The following is a 21,541-nucleotide window of genomic DNA, read 5'->3' as shown; positions in this document are numbered from 1 at the left end:
ACACGCACGTACGGGCAAGCAATCAAATGTTTGGAAGCGCGCGGATGGGACCTGATATTCAGCTGGGAATGACTACAACAGTAAATAAACACAAGACATATATATACTCTATTAGCCACAACACAACCAGGCTTATATTTAATATGCCACAAATTAATCCCGCATACTAGCTACTAGCTCGAGCTAGTTATAGCAAGCGATCAAATGTTTGGAAGCGTACTCACGGTATCGCGTCTGCGTCTGTTAACGAAGTCAAAGTCCTCCTGGTAAGAGTCTCTGTTGTCCGAGTTCTTCGATCTTGACTGCATCTTTCGGGAATGTAAACAATGAAACACCGACTGTGTTGTGTTGCTGACTTCCCTCGCAAAATACTCCGCTTCGCACCGACTTTCTTCTTTGCTTGCTCAGCTTCTTTCTCCATAATGCAATGAACAAATTGCAACAGATTCACCAACACAGATGTCCAGAATACTGTGGAATAATGAGATGAAAACCGCTATTTCGTATTTGCTTCAATGGGGAAGCCATACCTGTGTTCTACTGGCTACGTCACGCGCATACATCATCCTCAAAGGCGTTTTGAACCGGAAGTTCCCCGGGCATGTGTTGCAATGTTAAGATTTCATCATTGATATATAAACTATCAGACTGCGTGGTAGGTAGTAGTGGGTTTCAGTAGGCCTTCAACTACATTTCCCACTAGCTTGGCAGTAGCTTCGTTACTTTTTAAACAAGTAGCGATTTCCGTACCTTAGCTATTTTTACACCCATGTAGCTAAGCTACATGCTACAAAAGAAGAGAGAGGGAGAAGATAAAGATAACTGGACTAGTGCTTAAACTTAGACTTAGACTTAGAAAATCTTTATTGTCCCAGAGGGGCAATTTGGTTTGCAGCAGTACTCATTAAAAACAACTCCACGGGCAGGGGACAAAATACACGGGGAAGATCAATGATTGGTTGGTTTACATATAAGAAAATCCAAGATTGGTTTGTTGGTTTAAAATGATGAGTCACGATTGGTTAAGAGTAGGGCAAAACATTACGGACAGGCCAATCAGAGGCAAGATAGGGCGGGTCATCGAACCAGAAAGGGAAATCACAACAGACGCGCACATCCCAAATGACGACGAGAGAGTCAGAGAAGAGAAAGAGAATATTCAAGCGAAATGTACGCCGAAGTGAGGAAGATCATAGCCGCACAATTAAGTACAGTCACTTACTTTGCGCTGACCACTTCTAGTTGGACCACAGAACCGTACGTGTGTGTGACAGTCCATTACATCGTCGACTGGCAATTAAAAAGTGCCCGCCTGCAAATGTATTTTTTATCTGAGTTTGATACATGTTGTATTATTTGCACAGCTATGTTATTTATTTTATGTAGAAATAGTATTTTTCTATTGTATTTATGTTGTGTAATTCTGTGCTACCTAAACAGTTTATTTTCTGTGCTGTTAATACCCATCTTGACTAACTGGGTTAATAAAAGTGCCACTGACTGTTTGCAGTACAGTTGTCATTCAGTTCAATTTCAGTGAATATCGCTTAAAAATGAATATCTTTATATGTATATTTTCACTGAAAAATATATAGAGATTAAGCAAAAATATATTGAGACATACCGTATTTTTCGGAGTAAAAGTCGCACCAGCCGAAAATGCATAATAAAGATGGAAAAAAAACATATAAGTCGCACTGGAGTATAAGTCGCATTTTTGGGGGAAATTTATTTGATAAAACCCAACACCAAGGAATAGACATTTGAAAGGCAATTTAAAATAAATAAAGAATAGTGAACAACAGGCTGAATAAGTGTACGTTATATGAGACATAAATAACCAACTGAGAACGTGCCTGGTATGTTAACGTAACATATTATGGTAAGAGTCATTCAAATAACTATAACATATAGAACATGCTATACCTTTACCAAACAATCTGTCACTCCTAATCGCTAAATCCCATGAAATCTTATACGTCTAGTCTCTTACGTGAACGAGCTAAATAATATTATTTGATATTTAACGGTAATGTGTTAATAATTTCACACATAAGTCGCTCCTGAGTATAAGTCGCACCCCCGGCCAAACTATGAAAAAAACTGTGACTTATAGTCCGAAAAATACAGTAAACAATTGTAATTGTTTAAAAGCCCTAATTATTATTAATACGTTTTGTTTATATTCATCATTTTGTACAGTTATTATGTTTTTTGATTACTGTTATTTCCGACATTAAATTGCTAAGGAAAGTCTGTGATTTTGTAAATTATTTTTTGTTAAATAAATCAGTCTATAAAAATTGTTAAATACTGATTATTATTCAGAATATAATCAGACAGTCCAAATCTGCGCCCACGTTTGCTTCAAAATAAACCTTAATGGAACTTTATATAAAACTGAGGTATTTCGTTTGCAGCGACAAACTTTCTTATAATCGGCGCACATCAAGTTTAAAATAGAATCCTAAAGCGAAACATGAACGTGAGGATTGCGCCGCTAACAGGAATGCTACTTAAATAGGGTTGCCAAACGTCCTTTGAAACACGGAATTGTCCCATATTTAGAAACAAAAGTACCGTATTTTTCGGAGTATAAGTCGCTCCGGAGCATAAGTCGCACCGGCCGAAAATGCATAATAAAGAAGGAAAAAAACATATATAAGCCGCACTGGAGTATAAGTCGCATTTTTTGGGGAAATGTATTTGATAAAACCCAACACCAAGAATAGACATTTGAAAGGCAATTTAAAATAAATAAAGAATAGTGAACAACAGGCTGAATAAGTGTACGTTATATGAGGCATAAATAACCAACTGAGAACGTGCCTGGTATGTTAACGTAACATATTATGGTAAGAGTCATTCAAATAACTATAACATATAGAACATGCTATACGTTTACCAAACAATCTGTCACTCCTAATCGCTAAATCCCATGAAATCTTATACGTCTAGTCTCTTACGTGAATGAGCTAAATAATATTATTTTATATTTTACGGTAATGTGTTAATAATTTCACACATAAGTCGCTCCTGAGTTTAAGTCGCACCCCCGGCCAAACTATGAAAAAAACTGCGACTTATAGTCCGAAAAATACGGTACGTGTTTTGTATTGAGCTGTCAAGGGACACCGCCTGTGGTTTCAATCAGCGCAATACTTCTGTGAGCGTGTTCGTTTCGTCACTGAGTGCAGTTGGTCCGAGGTCGAGTACAAGTCGTCATTCAATGAGGATATTACATATCCAGTTTGCACCCTTCAGTAGGAGAAGAGAGGTATGTGGCTTCAACTATAAGTGGCACGTCATTTATTCCACTTTAATGACCTATGAGTGTGTGTGATGCCTTCATTTAATGACAAATTACTCAATATATAGCGTAAAAACAATAACCACACAGAGATCTCCTTCATAACTAAAGCACAATTGAAATGTTGCCAGTCATTTTAGTGAAATAAATATCTCTCCTCTTTTTGTCACAGTAGTTTTCATAATGATGAAAGACCTGCTCTATCATAAAACTGTACACTAAATGTATTCTGTTTTAAGTTAAGCAGGACATATACTCCTGTTAAAGATATATATTCTGTCATTTTAAGCAGGAAATATTAATATTAAGACAAAAAAAAACGTTCCCTTATGACAAATTGTATTTGTATCAAAATATTAGGATATTTTTTAAAGGACAGTTTTATTTATGCAAGCAATTAATAACCTGTGATTAATCCCAGAATTACTGTGATTAATATGATTAAAAAAATATCCCTTGACAGCCCTAATATAAATATACTGTACACATGTACATATACATATGTATATATGTGTGTATATGTGTATATCTATATATGTATGTATATGTATAAATGTATATGGCTGTATTTATGTGTTTGTAAGTATATATATATATATATTAGGGCTGCAACAACTAATCGATTATTAAAAATAGTTGGCAATTAATTTAGTCATCATCGATTCGTTGGATCTATGCGCATGCGCAGAGGCAATTTATTTTGTAATTTTTTTTTTTTATAAACCTTTTTTAATAAACTGCAACATGTACAAACAGCTGAGAAACAATAATCAAAATAAGTAAGGTGCCAGTATGCTGGTTTTTTTCGATAAAATACTGGAAAGGATAGAAATGTAGTTTGTCTCTTTTATCCGATTATTAATCGATTAATCGAAGTACTAATAGATAGATTCATCGATTATCAAATTAATCATTAGTTGCAGCCCTAATATATATATAAATAACATATTTATAACTACATATATACACATGTGTGTGTGTATATATATATATATATATATATATATATATATATATATATATATACACACACACGTAGGGCTGGCCGATGTGGATGCAAAAGTATATCTCAATTTATTTTTACTTAAACTCGATATTCGATGTATATCTCGATATATTTTCCGGTGAAAGTATACATATAAAGATATTCATTTTTAAGCGATATTCACTGAAATTGAACTGAATGACAACTGTACTGTAAACAGTCAGTGGCACTTTTATTAACCCAGTTAGTCAAGATGGGTATTAACAGCACAGAAAAGAAACTGTTTAAGTAGCACAGAATTACATAACATGAATAAAATAAAAAAATATTCTTTCTACTTAAAATAAATAACATAGCTGTGCAAATAATACAAAATGTATCAAACTCAGATAAAAAAATAATTTGCAGGCAGGCACTTTTTAATTCCCAGTCGACAATGTAATGGACTGTCACACACACGTACGGTTCTGGTCAGCGCCAAGTAAGTGACTTGACTTAATTGTGCGACTATGATCTTCCTCACTTCGGCATACATTTTTGGCAGAATTTCTCGTGCCAAATATGCCCGGCTTGGCAGGCAAACAGTTTTGATTTGGGCTTACATGGTAAACAACTCAAATGAATGTTTTCTCCAGACTCATACATTTGTAAAAATGTGGCCAAGTAGGCTCATTGTGGGTTTCCTGGACGTCGTCTACATCGCTAAAAGAAAAATCTAAAGAAGAGAATCCCTCTGCCATCTTCCACTAGTTTTTTTAATATATAAATCACCCACTTGAATAATCCCTCTTTCTTTTCTACGACTCTCTCGTCATCATTTGTGTTGTCTGTTGTGATTTCCCTTCGTGCTTCCATGACCCGCCCTATCTTGCCTCTGATTGGCCTGTCCCTAATGTTTTGCCATAATCTCAACCAATCGTGACTCATTTTAGTAAACAACCAACCAATCATGGATGATCTTATACATGCTTGCATCTCTTGGAAGGAGGAAGGGGAGGGGTTTAGTAGCGAGTGGAGAGCGGGGGAGAACAAGGAACACAACAAATCAGCGGTGGTTGGTCTTTTTAACGTGAAATAAATTATTTCGATATTACGATATTTTCTTATTTCATATCTTGTTTAAAAATATATCAATATATCTTACAAACTCGATAGATTGCCCAGCCCTATATATATGTATATATCATACTTGCCAACCCTGAGACCTCCGAATTCGGGAGATGGGGGGGGGGGGGGGTTATCTTTTGAAGTATTTCTTATATATATATATATATATATATATATATATATATATATATATATATATATATATATATATATATATATATATATATATATATATATATATATATATATATATATATATTTATTTATTTATTTAAAAAAAAATGTATTTATATATATATATATATTAGAGATGTCCGATAAATGCTTTAACATGTAATATCGGAAATGATCGGTATCGGTTTTTTTATTTTATTTTTATTTTTTTATTAAATCAACATAAAAAACACAAGATACACTTACAATTAGTGCACCAACCCAAACAACCTCCCTACCCCATTTACACTCATTCACACAAAAGGGTTGTTTCTTTCTGTTATTAATATTCTGGTTCCTACATTATATATCAATATATATCAATACAGTCTGCAAGGGATACAGTCCGTAAGCACACATGATTGTGCGTGCTGCTGGTGCACTAATAGTACTAACCTTTAACAGTTAATTTGACTTATTTTCATTGATTACTAGTTTCTATGTAACTGTTTTTATATTGTTTTACTTTCTTTTTTATTCAAAAAAATGTTTTTAATTTATTTATCTTATTTTATTTTATTATTTTTTAAATAAAAGGACCTTATCTTTACCATACCTGGTTGTCCAAATTAGGCATAATAATGTGTTAATTTTACGACTGTATATATCGGTATCGGTTGATATCGGTATCGGTAATTAAGAGTCCTGGATGAACTGAAATTATTTTTTCCAATTATTTTGGAACTTGCAAGCGTACTTCTTCTTCTTACTCGTCGTCGCCATGTCTCTTCTTTGTTCTTCTGCTTCGTCTCTGTTATGTTTTTGGACATTACTACTTGCCGTAGTTTTGAAGCAATGCATGATGGGAATCCGGATGTTGTGTGTCAGTGTATTAACGTGCCGGCTGGAATAAACACACGCTGAGAAATAGCTCCGTGACTGTCTACTTTATGGGTTATAGATAAACCTATGGATAATGGAGACATATATGTGTACAGCTCTGGTAATGGGTACATTCACACCCACCTGCACAAATGTACTTCAAAATGTAACAATCAAAATAAATATGACTTTTTTTTTGTTTACTAGGGCATGCATATATAATATGCATTAGTTTGACCATTTAAAATCAACGATAATAAAAAGGAGATGCTTGGAAATAGCATGAAAATGCCCCAAAAACTTGGAAAAACGTGATTCATAGCGTTACTTTTTACCCCCATTCTCGTTTATGCAAGAAAAATACAGCTTAAATTAATTGGTCAGTTTATTAACAATTCGTATTGTGTTGATGAAATATGAATACATACAGAAGTATTTCTGTAGCATCCACCGAAATCGCAAAGTTCATCAAAACCGGTGGTGAAAAACGCATACGTTCGTAATTATTTTGTGTAACCAATTTCTATTTTCAAACTACCCCATACATAAAACATCCGCGCGTGGAATAGTTCTAATCGTTTGAAAATTTATATAAGAAATAAACAACCTATTTTTCAATAACATTTTTTCTGAATCATGCCTTTATAAGAGGGAATTGTTTCGCCCGGAGAGAATTGTGTAACGCATCACGAACGTATAATTCATGTAAACACGTGGTGCGATAAACGATATTCATCCGCCGTGCTTAGGGTATAAATAGAACATGTTGACGATTTGGTGTTACCAGTAAGTTTATGCCGAGCGTTCGTCACGGACGGAAATAAGGAAAATAATGGGATTTTATTAATCAACGGATTGTTTTGCCGGTAAGTGAATACTTTTATATCAATTTTCTATCGATGCATTAACCTCTTGTTTTAGTCACTAAAGAAAATGTGTACTTTGTTTGAATCAAAGTTGGGTACCCACGCTAACAATTTTCAATTTCTTTATTTTTTCAGCTTGTTTCTTGTCGCTGCTTTTAGTTGCATATTTTACATTACTCGCATTCAAATTGGTTTTAATAGTACTTTTTAGATATTCCATGCTCTTGCAAAACCTTATGTGTATTTCTCGTAATAATTCAAATTATTCAATTTGCATACGTCCGTGATAGTCACGCCAATATATCGAGCGTCTATGCCGTGTGTTTGTGTAATTATTTCGAGCGTATGTCAATGATTAATTATGTTAATTTCATACACAATAAACCCAGATTACTATCACGGATAGATTTATATTCATAAAACAAAACCTTTTATGTTTTGATTTTCCAAAGTATGTTACTAGAAATCGTGTATTTACATATGTGTATTCGCTCATTAATTTTGCCTTTGAAAGTAACACTCCAATGTCCATTAGTGGAGCTGTACACATATAATAGTCTCCTTTTCAGGTGAGAGAGGACGCTAAAGGCAGTGCTTTTGAGGCACGCCCCCAATATTGTTGTCTGGGTTGAAATCGGGAGAAATTCGGGAGAATGGTTGCCCCGGGAGATTTTCGGGAGGGGCACTGAAATTCGGGAGTCTCCCGGGAAAATCGGGAGGGTTGGCAAGTATGGTATATATACACACACAAACAGGCCAAAGATCCTAAGTTGAGAGTGGCGTATACTAATGGCAATAGCCAGTCGAGGAGTAAAACGCTGCAATATGTTAAAGGTTGTCCTTGAAATCACTTGTGGTCTTAAAAGTGAGCCTTATGTGAGACCTATCGGCAGTCGAGTGACATTTTCAATCAGCGCTGCAAGTTGCGATGAAATGAGAGGCTCGTTTGAACCGCTCCGAGTGAGCATGTGCGCTTCCGTGTTCCCAGAGTCAGATGGTAGAGATCAGAAGGTCGCGGCGAGCAGGCATGTTTAGCGTGTGATGTCGCCACAGCGTTTGCCGGCAAGGGACTGCCCGGGGTGCTCATTAAAAAAGTGTACTCGCGGTCACACGGTCTAAAGATAATACCAACACCTCTGCATGCTCATAGGAGGCAGAGGGGAGGGGGGCGCCTTCGTTTGTGTTGGACTGTGTGGGAGGCTTGTGTGTTTGTGGTGTGTGTTTGTGAGTCAGTGTTTTTGTGCGAGAAAGGCAACAGTTGTTCAGGAGGCGTTAGGGATCCTAGAGGGGGGAGAGAGTGTGGTCAGTGTTGGTGGTCATGGAGAGATTCTAACCAAGACTGTGTTTGCAATACCAGCCATTTACCGTATTTTCCGCACTACAAGGCGCACCTAAAAACCTCCAATTTCCTCAAAAGCTGACAGTGCGCCTTACATATGACCAATATTGAGCCACAACAGGTCTCGCAACTACGGTAACTACGCCGACTTCATTTTCCCCCTTCTACGGCTGCAGTGGTTCTTAACCTTGTTGGAGGTACCGAACCCCACCAGTTTCATATGCGCATTCACCGAACCCCTCTTTAGTGAAAAATAAAACTTTTTTTTTTTTTTTTTTCAAATCCAAGACAAAGTTCTATGTTTTTTTACTGGTGCACAAAATGAACCGTGCGTGAACATCACCTTGTTCAAAGAACAAAACCTACACAGTCCATGAACTCACAACAAATTACACACCTGCAAATCAGATGGAAAATTAGAGGGAACATTGTTTGGGGGTATCCATAATACGCCGATAGGGAGAAGTTTTAATTACACGATGAGTCGGGTGTGGCTTGACGGCGGAGGCTCCACCGAACCACTGAGGCCGACTCACCGAACCCCTAGGGTTCGATCGAACCCACAGGGTTTCCCACACATTCATTTATTTGTGGCGGCCTGCCACAAATTTAAAAAAAATTTAAAAAATAAATTAAATTTTTTTTTTTTTGTTTTTTTGTCCTCTCCAGCTTCTGAAGCAAATCATATAGTTGATGTAAATGCCCATATCGGCTGTTCAGATTTACTTTACAAAAGAGAAGTGTAGGATACTTTTCTTGTTGCCTTATTTGTATTTGACTTTATTAAATGTATTTATATTAGAAACACAACATGTGTATATAACAAAGGGTGCAAAGTCTGCAGGCAGTAGGAAACACATGGTTAAGTGTAGGGAGTAAAACTGATGGCAGTCTAAAGTTCAAGATTTTTGGAGCTCTTTGTTCAGTGGATCAGATGTTTGATGAAGCTCCGTGTCTATCTACCACCACTACTGTTTTCTGTTTATTTGTTACTGACTGTGGCAGGACACCTCTGCCTCTGTTTCACTTTATGTTGCTGGTAAATAATATGGTTGTAGTAGTAGGCTAAAGTTAAATTATTTAGTATGCACTAATTAAAGGGGCAGAGCTTTGAGACATTTTAGCTTTTATATTTTATAAGATATATTTTTTGTAAGAACCACAAATAATAAATATATTTCAGTGAATAACTTATTGTTCAAATCTGTATATAAATATGTACATAAAGTGTTGTAATTATATTGTAAAATGGATGGATGGATGGATGGACGTTTAAAACAAAACTGTTATTATTAATTAGTAAGTATACATTTTTTGAGCCTTTTTAGAGAAAATCAAATCATTGTAGTAAATTATGCAAATTACTCGATGATGTCATGGTGACCACGCCCATAGCCACACCCGTAGCCACGCCCCCACCGCCACAGGTATCTTGGCAGTTTATGGGAAACACTGAACCCAGGTTAAGAACCCCTGCCGTAGAAGAAGAAGAAGAACTTCTTCTTCTACGGGGGAAAATGAAGTCGGCGTAGTTACCGTAGTTGCGAGACCTAAACTTTATGTAAAGACCCAAAAATGGCTCCTATTAAGAGACACGCTTACGACGCAGAATTTAAACTCAAGGCGATCAGTCACGCAGTAGAACACGGGAATAGAGCAGCAGCGAGAGAATTTAACATTAACGAATCAATGGTGCGGAAGTGGAGGAAGCAACATGATGGCCTGCGCCAAGTAAAGAAGACTAAACAGAGTTTCCGAGGGAACAAAGCGAGATGGCTATAGTTGGAGGACAAACTGGAACAGTGGGTTGTTGAACAGAGAGCAGCAAGTAGAAGTGTCAGTACAATCACTATTTGTTTTGGTGACATTCGATCGGTAGGTTGTGAGTTCAAACCCCGGCCGAGTCATACCAAATACTATATAAATGGGACCCATTACCTCCCTGCTTGGCACTCAGCATCAAGGGTTGGAATTAGGGGTTAAATCACCAAAAATGATTCCCGGGCGCGGCACCGCTGCTGCCCACTGCTCCCCTCACCTCCCAGGGGGTGAACAAGGGGATGGGTCAAATGCAGAGGACACATTTCACCACACCTAGTGTGTGTGTGGCAATCATTGGTACTTTAACTTCAACATTCCCTTTAGCGCAGCTCCATCTAATGGATGCATAACGTAACCCCAGCCTCTACTGTAGCGTCTATTCTATGCACCTTATAATGCGGTGCGCCTTATATATGAACATAGGCCATTCATTGAAGGTGCGCCTTATACTCCGGTGCGCCTTATAGTGCAGACAATACGGTATTAATTTTTTTGTGGGGGGGGGTTTCTATTTTGTTTTGGCGGAGCAGGGTAAAGTGAAAGAGCGAGGCAACCACGAAATGCTCCTCAACACCCCGGGAAGCTTGTACGCCGACCTGTGGAACACGCAGAACAGCAGGATCCTCAACAGCGGCAAGAACCCCACCCCGCCGCCGGTTGAGCGCCTCTCCCGAAAGGAGGAGGAGAGGAAGAAACTGCAGGAGGAGATTCTCAACAGTGTGAAGGGCTGTGGGAACTGCTCCTGCTGAGAGAAAATGCCACAGATGGCCCAAGCTGGAGTCCCTGGTCCGTGGGTTACTGGAGGAGGGAAAGCGGGGGGATTGTGTCCCCGTCGCGCACACCGGCCTGGCCATGCTTCCTTCCGCCTTCTCATCTGAATAAAGACTATTGCCGGCCAAGTTGAGGAGGATCTGAACAGACAGGGTGTGTGCTAAGCACTGGACGGCGTCCAGAACGTCTATATGTCACTTTCCTCAGCTGAAGCCAAGAATAGGAGACCTTGTACATCACATACGTGCACGCTAGACATCTGCTCGACAACATGGTCGCTCTCCCTTCCGCCTCCTCTTCACTTGGGGTGTATCGACATCTTTCTTCACACTGGAAACAGGGGAGTGAGCACACACGGCTTTTGTACAGCTCGCTTTTTTTAAAGATCATTTGCAAGATTATTTTTAATTTGTCGGTTTTAATAAAGGAGCGTGCATGTTGGACTTGGCAAAAGGTTGACTCACTGAGCTTCATTCCCAGCGGCGTGAGCGCAGGTACACCGCAAATGTCAGCAGACCAGATTGAGGTGGTGAAACTGTCCTATCGTCCTTTTGTAACTGTAGGTGAGAGTTTGGAGTCCTGAGCACAATGTCCTCCCCGAGTGAATTAGCGGAATGTCAGTGACGAGTCAGGGTAAAAAAAACAGCGCAGGAACGTGGAATAAATCATGAATGGTTGTCGCTGCCTTGTGAGGCCTCCCTACTGGGAACAACATAGCATTTGGCTTTGATGTCTGTGATGACGTGGTCTGTGTCATCTGAACTGGCGCTGATTAGATGATGATCAGTCGTGTCCATGTTTATCTTTCAAAACTGACATGCATGTCCTCCTTTTTAGAGCATTGCTCGGTGATACAGTACGCACATGTTTTCAGAATTGTGTCTATAAATAAAATGAAATGTTGTATTAACACATCTTGTTGAGTCTTCATTTCTGCGTATTGCTTTCTCAATTGAGGGTTTCTCTCATTTCCTTTGTGACTCCCGATTGTAATAAATCCATTGTACGTGTCCCAATACTAGGCACTAACGGGGCACATTGCTGCCATGACTGCCATTTTGATTGTCAATAACCTGTTGTGTTATTTTAGTTAGCTCCGTGCTTTGTGTTTAATAAGCATTTGTCTCATTTAAGCGGTTAACTGACATACAACATTTATTGTACTCTTAGATTGTCCCCCCAAAAAAAATGCTTTAAAATATAAACAGTAGTACAGCTACCATTATTTCAATTTGTTTTAACTATTAAATTAACCTAAAATATGACTTATTTTATCTTTGTGGAAAACATTGGACACAATGTGTTGTCAAGCGTATGAGATGTGATGCAAGTGTAAGCCACTGTGACATTTTTTTCAATGTTTTTATTTTATTTTTTTATAAATGGCTGTGATAATGTCAATGAGGGATTTCTAATCACTGCTATGTTGGAATTCTTATTAATATTGATGCTGTTGTTGATATTATTCATTCTTGTTTGATTACTTTTGGATTGTTTTGTGTCATGTTTGTGTCCTCAATTGCTCTGTTGATTGCTATTCTGAATGTTGGTTTTGGAATTGCATTATTGTATTATTGTGTATTTTTTGTTGACTGATTAATAATTAAAGAAAAAAAATTGGGCAACCTCCATTTCTAATAAGCTAGCATGAAGGAGGAGTCAGACTTGATTGCCTGTCAGCCACAGATTAAAAGTCCATCGATTTGACTGTAATTTATTTATCAATTCTACTAAAAATTAAACATTGACCTCCAAAAAGAAAAGTAGTACATCTATCTCACCTTACGAGTTTAATTCGTTCTGTGACTCGCTCGTAACCTCGCCTACTCCCACAATTCAACATGTAACACGCTTTTTTATAAAAAACAACTTCTAAATGACAAATATTGTATGGAAAACAGTACAGTCAAATGTACAGGTGAAACTCTAAACATTAGAATATCGTGCTATGGTTTGTTTATTCCAGCAATTACATTTACAAGGTGAAACTAATAAACGACAGGCTCATAACATACAACTCCACATATTCCAACCCTTCTTTTCATATAATTTTATGGTAGTTTTATGAGATAATCATGTAAAGTAATAATAATGTTGGAGAGTGGATTTATACGGCAGTGTTTTTCAACCACTGTGTCGCGGCACACTAGTGTGCCGTGAGATACAGTCTGGTGTGCCGTGGGAGATTATCTAATTTCACCTATTTGGGTTAAAAATATTTTTTGCAAACCAGTAATTATAGTCTGCAAATTATGTGTTGTTGTTGACTGTATGTGTTGTCTAGAGCTTGGCAGAGTAACCGTGTAATACTCTTCCATATCAGTAGGTGGCAGCCGGTAGCTAATTGCTTTGTAGATGTCGGGAACAGCGGGAGGCAGTGTGCAGGTAAAAAGGTGTCTAATGCTTAAACCAAAAATAAACAAAAGGTGAGTACTCCTAAGAAAAGGCATTGAAGCTTAGAGAAGGCTCTGCAGAACGAAACTAAGACTGAACTGGCTACAAATTAAACAAAAACAGAATGCTGGACGACAGCAAAGACTTACTGTGGAGCAAAGACAATGTACATCCGAACATGACATGACAATCAATGTCACCACAAAAAAGGATGAAAACAACTGGAATATCCTTGATTTCTAAAACAAAGTAGATGCGGGAAATATCGCTCAAAGGAAGACATGAAACTGCTACAGGAAAATACCAAAAAAAGAGAAAAAGCCACTAAAATATGATGATTTCTGCTGGTGGTGTGCCTCCGGATTTTTTTCAACGCAAAAAATGTGCCTTGGCTCAAAAAAGGTTGAAAAACACTGTTCTACGGTATGTTCTCTGAGCTGCTTTTCTGTCAAACACACCATCAGCAGCTTTTCCATATTTAGATTTAGATATCATTTTAACATTCTTGGCTGGCTTCAGACTCTGCTTTAGTATGGCACAGACTAGCAGATATTCACTCTTCTTTTGCTTTTTTTTGTATTATTTCTTTAATTCAATAAATATGATCCACTTTTTCTTCTCAGCACTGTCCTTTGCACTGCCTTCCTTTGTTCCCAAGATTGGAAAAAAACACAATTATTTCTAGCGAGTGAGACACAAGCTGTTCTGATCGAATCTTGCGGAGGTTCACTGTGACATTTGCCACGCCAACTTGGCATCTTCCCTAAAGTGCTTAGTATATATATATATATATATATTATTATTATTTATTTTTTTTTAGTTTTTTAAATTGTATTTTATTTTTTTATTTTTTTCATTAAAAAAAAGTACAAAGTTGACAACACATAATATAAATTAATATAGGGCAAAAGGTAATGTATAGTATGTAATGCATATATTTTTACACTTTAAATAAGGGATTCTTTCAAAACTACTTTAGTCTGATGTACAAAATACCAAATATTTTGGGGGATTTTAACCCTTTGTAGTACAGTTGTTTTTTGATACAGGTTTTAGCACCACACACTTTTGTAAATATTTATTTTACATATACAGCGGTGTCTCAACTTAAGCGTGTTTTGTGATAAGACCTGTCGCTCAGCTAATTATTTAGTTGCAAGTAAAAAAAGTGGGAGTTGCAAGCTACCCCGGCATACGTTGGCATGGCAAATGTCACAGTGAACCTGGTAATATCCTACCAAAGCATCTGGTGTTACTCATGAGCATTAGCTTGCAGCTTTGTTTTCCTATGGAAGGAAGAAAGTGAGTGTGGAGGACAGTGCAGAGAAAAATAAGCGGATTGTACCCATTGAATTGAAATAATAAATCTTTTTTTTTTTTAAATATCTAATCAGCGGTTATTTATTTAAAAAAAAAAAAATGGAAAAGCTGCTGATGATGTGTTTGATGGCGAAGCAGCTTAGAGAAGATACAGTAGAAGTCCACTTTGGTGTAAATATTGTACATTATTATTACATCATGAAGCTACTTTAGTTGTTAGTAGTTCATTATATTGTATTGTTTTTTACAATATTATCTGAAAGTTTGTTGTCCTTTTGAAAAGGCATGTTAATGGTAGATATCAATTAATTTCAGGGGGGGATGTGATTTGAATAAGGAGCTCTGTAACAGAACCAATTAAGCTCGTAAATTGAAGTACTACTGTACTGTACATCATTATACTACAGTGGTTCTTAACTTTGTTGGAGGTACCGAACCCCACCAGTTTCATATGCGCATTCACCGAACCCTTTAGTGAAAAATAAAATGTTTTTTTTTTTTCAAATTCAAGACAAAGTTATAGGTTTTTGGTAACACTTTAGTATGGGGAACATATTCTAAGTAACACAGACTTAATTTAGAGTTATTTGGACACTAGGGGAACATATTCTAAGTAATAAAGACTTAATTTAGAGTTTTTTGGACACTAGGGGAACATATTCTAAGTAACAAAGACTTAATTTAGAGTTATTTGATTAGGGTTAGAGCAGGGGTCACCAGCGCGGTGCCCGCGGGCACCAGGTAGCCCGTAAGGACCAGATGAGTAGCCCGCTGGCCTGTTCTAAATATAGCTCAAATAGCAGCACTTACCAGTGAGCTGCCTCTATTTTTTAAATTGTATTTATTTACTAGCAAGCTGGTCTCGCTTTGCTCGACATTTTTAATTCTAAGAGAGACAAAACTCAAATAGAATTAGAAAATCCAAGAAAATATTTTAAAGACTTGGTCTTCACTAACTGACAAAGAAACAGATTACAGATTTGGTTTCCAGTTCAAAGTGTGACATGATTTATTAAAAAATTTGAGAGTTGACTTTTGTATTTTACATGAGTTATTATTTGTACAAACATGGTGCAAAGTAATTCATGATTTGTTCAAAAATGTTAGTGGCTAGCTAGTTAAAATGGGATATTGTGATTTCACAAGACTGTCTTAGAAGTGATCATTTGAAAATGTTCAATTTGAAAAATGTGCACTTAGAGAAAATATAAAAATAAAGTGTTGCATATTGATATTTATCTGTTTCTATATATATTTATTGTGAGAAATCATTAAGATGATCACTGTTTCCACAAAGATAAATACCATTAATTATTAATAATAACATAGAGTTAAAGGTAAATTGAGCAAATTGGCTATTTCTGGCAATTTATTTAAGTGTGTATCAAACTGGTAGCCCTTCGCATTAATCAGTACCCAAGAAGTAGCTCTTGGTTTCAAAAAGGTTGGTGACCCCTGGGTTAGAGGGTTAGGGCCAGGGTTAGAGGGTTAGGGTTATAATAAGGCCATGCCGTTTAAAGCATTAATAAGTACTTAATGACTAGTTAAGAGCCAATATGTTACTAATTTGCATGTTCATAAGCAACTAAGTAATGGTGAATATGTTCCCTATACTAAAGTGTTACCATGTTTTATTACTGGTGCACAAAATGAACCGTGCATGAACATCACCTTGTTCAAAGAACAAAACCAACACAGTGCATAAACTCACAACAAATTACACACCTGCAAACCAGTGATTTCTGCTGTTGCCGTGTCCGTAATACGCCCGATAGGTAGACGTTTTTATTTACACGATGAGTTGGTTTGATCTCCGCCAAACCCCTGAGCCCGACTCACCGAACCCGTAGGGTTCGATCGAACTCAGGTTAAGAACCACTGTTATGCTACATATATCAAGGCACGTACACATTTTATTAGCGTAGCCATATTGCAAGAAAAAAGTTAAATTTTCAGCATGCTTTGAATGGGATAATAGCTGGTGGACAAATCCAACAATTAAAATATTGTAGTTTATATAGCACGTTTGACATAATCATGCATTAGTTCATGTTCAGTAAAAATGTGGGGGGAAATGTAACATTTTCAGGGTTTCTACATAACTTTATTGTAGGCTAAAACAGTGCATCTGGGAAGTATTCACAAAGCTTCACTTTTTCACATTTTATGTTACAGCCTTATTCCAAAATGGATTTATTTCTATTTGTCTCCTCAAAATTCCACAGACAATACCCCGTAATGACAATGTGGAAATATATTTTTTTTTAATGTTTTGCGAATGTATTAAAAATAAAAAATCACCAATTGACCTTTGCTCAATACTTTGTTGATGCACCTTTGGCAGAAATTACAGCCTCAAGTAATTTTGAATACAATGCCATAAGGTTGGCACACCTATCTTTGGGCAGTTTCGCCCATTCCTCTTTGCACCACCTCTCAAGCTCCATCAGGTTGGATGCAAAGATTGGTCTTCATCCAGGATGTCTCTGTACATTGCTGCATTCATCTTATTCTAGTCAGGGAGGTGACCAAGAACTCGATGGTCACTCTGTCAGAGCTACAGCATTCCTCTGTGGAGAGAGAATAACCTTCCAGTAGGGCAACCACCAATCAGGTCTGTATGGTATAGTGGCCAGACGGAAGCCATTTCTTAGTCAAAAGTTTGCCAACATGCACCTGAAAGACTCTCAGACCATTAGAAACCAAATTCTCCGGTCTGATGAGTCAAATGTTGAACTCTTTGGCATGTTTGAAGGTAATACCATCCCTACAGGGAAGCATGGTGGTGGCAGCATCATGCTTTGGGGATGGTTTTCAGCCTCAGGAACTGTGAGACTAGTCAAAATAGAGGGAAAGATGAATGCAGCAATGTACAGAGACATCCTGAATGAAAACCAATCTTCCCATCCAACCTGAGGGAGCTTGAGAGGTGCTGCAAAGGAGGAATGGACGAAACTGCCCAAAGATAGGTGTGCCAAACTTGAGGCATCGTATTCAAAAAGACTTGACGCTGTAATTTCTGCCAAAGGTGCTTAAACAAAGTATAGAGCAAAGGGTCTGAATATATGAGTACATGTGTTTTTTGTTTTTTTTTATCATTAAAAAAAAAGGGGGTATTTACGAGAACAAAAATGGATGTACCGTATTTTTCGGACTATAAGTAGCAGTTTTTTTTCATAGTTTGGCCAGGGGTGCGACTTATACTCAGGAGCGACTTATGTGTGAAATTATTACCACATTACCGTAAAATATCAAATAATATTATTTAGCTCATTCACGTAAGAGACTAGACCAGTGGTTCTTAACCTTGTTTGAGGCACCGAACCCCACCAGTTTCATATGTGCATTCACCGAACCCTTCTTTAGTGAAAAATTAAATGTTTTTTTTTTTTTAATTCAAGACAAAGTTATGTTTTTTTTACTGGTGCACAAAATGAACCGTTCAAAGAACAAAACCAACACAGTGCATAAATTCACAACAAATGACACACCTGCAAATCAGATGGAAAATTAGAGGGAACATTGTTTGGTGGTATCCATAGTACGCTGATAGGGAGAAGTTTTTATTTACAAGATGAGTTGGGTGTGTCTTGACCTCCGCGGCGGAGGCTCCACCGAACCCCTGAGGCCGACTCACCGAACCCCTAGGGTTCGATCGAACCCAGGTTAAGAACCACTGGACTAGACGTATAAGATTTCATGGGATTTAGCGATTAGGAGTGACAGATTGTTTGGTAAACGTATAGCATGTTCTATATGTTATAGTTATTTGAATGACTCTTACCATAATATGTTACGTTAACATACCAGTTGGTTATTTATGCCTCATATAACGTACACTTATTCAGCCTGTTGTTCACTATTCTTTATTTATTTTAAATTGCCTTTCAAATGTCTATTCTTGGTGTTGGCTTTTATCAAATAAATTTCCCCAAAAAACGCGACTTATATTCCAGTGCGACTTATATATGTTTTTTTCCTTCTTTATTATGCATTTTCGGCCGGTGCGACTTATACTCCGGAGCGACTTATACTCCGAAAAATACGGTCCTCTATTCGGAAATAGGACTGGGAATATTTCCAGATGCACTGTATGAGAAACAGAGAAGAAAGGTCTACACAAAACCACTTTGAACCTGTAATTCGTACTTGTGTGTGTTCAACTTTGTCACGTTTCAGCAGAGCTCTTGGACGACATCAAACCTGAGATCTCGCCGTCGATCCGAAAGGTGGAAAGTCACCTTTGCCATCGTTGATATTTAATTTTAACATGAGAAAAAGGTAATATTACGAGTCGAAAAAAGGATGGATGAAGTGCACACTAGGAAATAAAGTCTTTCCCAATGAGTTATGGATTGATTGGATCCGATGTGTCACCGCTGTAATCGCGTAGCGGAATGTGTCGGTGGATCTTTTTTTAATAATTGAAAGTAATAAAAAAGTAGCGTTCCAAGTAAAATGTCAGCCCGAGCGTGATGAGACGGACGAAAGTCCACTTTGATTTGATTCTGCCTTAAAGGGAATCCAGCTCGCTGATGTCCAGGCCGTTATGAGTTGATGTTCATGGCGTCCTTCTAATCGACCCAGGAAGAGATTATGAGACACTTCATTAGCGACTGTCCCTAAAAGGTTACTGGCTAATTATTCACTCTGATCCGCTCAGGTTTTCTCCTTTTTCTTGTTTGTTTGATGTGCTCAAGGACATAACACGACGCTGTTAGCGAGCTTGTCAGGGTGGCGCTCGCTTTCCCGTTATGTTGGAGCTGTTATTTCTGATCGTCTGCATTTGCAGGTAATGAGGGAGCCAGTTCTGTTTTGCATGCAGTATTCCGTATATTTATGTTGTACGTTTGTTGGGGGTGTGATGGGTGATGAGCCAAGGAGACGCCAACGAGGAATCGTCGAACAGAAAGCTTTATTTGTTTCAGGGAGCCTCAGACTGGAACTGCAGTTTCCAGGAGCAGAGTATGGTCCTCTGCTGTCTTCTTGGACAACTGTCCTTAAACACCTTTTACACGAAGACAGTTACTCTTTCTTGTTCTAGTCAACCTATTTCCTGTGATCGGTTTGAGTCGGGTGGCCTCCGACCCCTATCCTCTACTCCTACTTGTGAGGGCTTCTTACCAGATGTTGCTAATGTCTTTGCACTTCCTCCTAAAACACAAACCTGCATTCCTGTAGGATTCCAATTTCCTGAGGGGGAAATAGCCACCACTCTCTGGAGAGCTTGCGATGGACCTGTGCACTTTTGAAGCTATCTAAGCGCATATTTCCTTAGTAGAATAATCCTCCAAAGGATTCTGTGACCAAATATAAAAACATGCCAGCTCACAATCATATAAGAAAATGGTACATGGTATAATTCACCACAACGGACAGACCAAAAACAAAACAAAAACAGGAAGATATCTCCAAACATGGCACTGTTGTCCTGCGTGATGATTTGCGTATTGATTTTGATCCGGTAGGGGGGTAACGACTAGGGATGATGTTCGAAATCGGTTCTCCCGGTTGTTCGATAAGAAAAGAACCGATTCCATGGACTCGAATCCCTTTTTGAGAACCGGTTCCCGTTATCGAGGCCACTATAGTAAAGAAAAAGAGTTAGTTCTTTATTCGAATCCCTGGGAATGAATCCCTTCCCACATACAGGAAATGCCCTGTGGGACCTGCAATGTTATGCCCATTTGATTGTAGACTCTTACTGACACCTTGTGGCGATATGAAAATACTACGCGTCAATAGTTTGGGCACTTCCGGGTTTAGACAATTGAGAAGTAGACAAGTTGTGTTAGCTCTTACAAGCCTTGAAAAATATAAGTCTGTAAGTAAACTGTTTAACTTGTTTATGTAACTCAATATTAAGGTGGAAAGTTGTTAAGTTTGATACTAAGATGTTTATTGAAAAACGATTTTTGTGCACTGTTTCAATGGATGTTTTGAGGACTTAAAATGGCTGCCAGTCGTGTATTTCCACCATTGAAATAGTTTCAACACTCAGAAGTATTTTTTTGATGATAGTACTGTATATTTGTGTGAAGCTAATATTTACATATTGTGTATTACATTTCAGTATGTTAATTGAATCACATAGCTTATACATTTGTCATTGTGTGTATTTCAGTTAAAAAAAACAAAAAAAACAGTCCAGTGCAAGAGAAAAGTAAAGATAGGAAAAGACAAAGCAAGATCAACAACAATAAAGAGCCTAAATGGATTAATCTGCTTTGGATTGTTTGTTAGCTGTCTGCCAAGCTGTATAACCTCAACACGTATAGTGAGGGCAGAACAGGCAATATGCAATTTTTGCCAGGCTTCGCTCTTATGTAAGGGGGGAAGAATTGTTGATTGATGACTGTGGTGTTCTTAGTGTCATAGTGTGTGTAGTTAGTATGTTCCAATAGCAGCAGAAGTGCACTTTTTGGAGAGCTGTATTATTTTCAGTTTTGTGCCCAAGGGACTGATTTTATTTAACACTATATTATTATTTATACACCTATAGTGATCACAGAGACAGGTTGTTTTTGTGTTACTGTATATATTTGTTTTTCTGAAAAATCCCACTTAATATACTTTGAGTAACAACAGTCAAT

At 37.6% G+C, this 21,541-nt stretch overlaps 1 protein-coding gene across 1 annotated transcript in view; it reads left to right on the top strand.

Moving 5' to 3' along the window:
* The window catches only part of abcb7 (ATP-binding cassette, sub-family B (MDR/TAP), member 7), a 57,459-nt gene extending 45,311 nt beyond the window's left edge, over positions 1–12,148 (top strand). The window contains exon 16 of the mRNA XM_062045844.1: positions 10,994–12,148. Within this exon, the coding sequence (XP_061901828.1) occupies positions 10,994–11,212 (219 nt within the window). The 3' untranslated portion in view covers positions 11,213–12,148. The remainder of the gene's footprint in view (positions 1–10,993) is intronic.
* The last annotated feature ends 9,393 nt before the right edge of the window (positions 12,149–21,541 follow it).

This window comes from Entelurus aequoreus, linkage group LG04 (genome assembly GCF_033978785.1).
Source record: "Entelurus aequoreus isolate RoL-2023_Sb linkage group LG04, RoL_Eaeq_v1.1, whole genome shotgun sequence".
Classification (NCBI taxonomy): domain Eukaryota; kingdom Metazoa; phylum Chordata; class Actinopteri; order Syngnathiformes; family Syngnathidae; genus Entelurus; species Entelurus aequoreus.
This window is presented reverse-complemented; position numbering and strand designations above follow the sequence as displayed.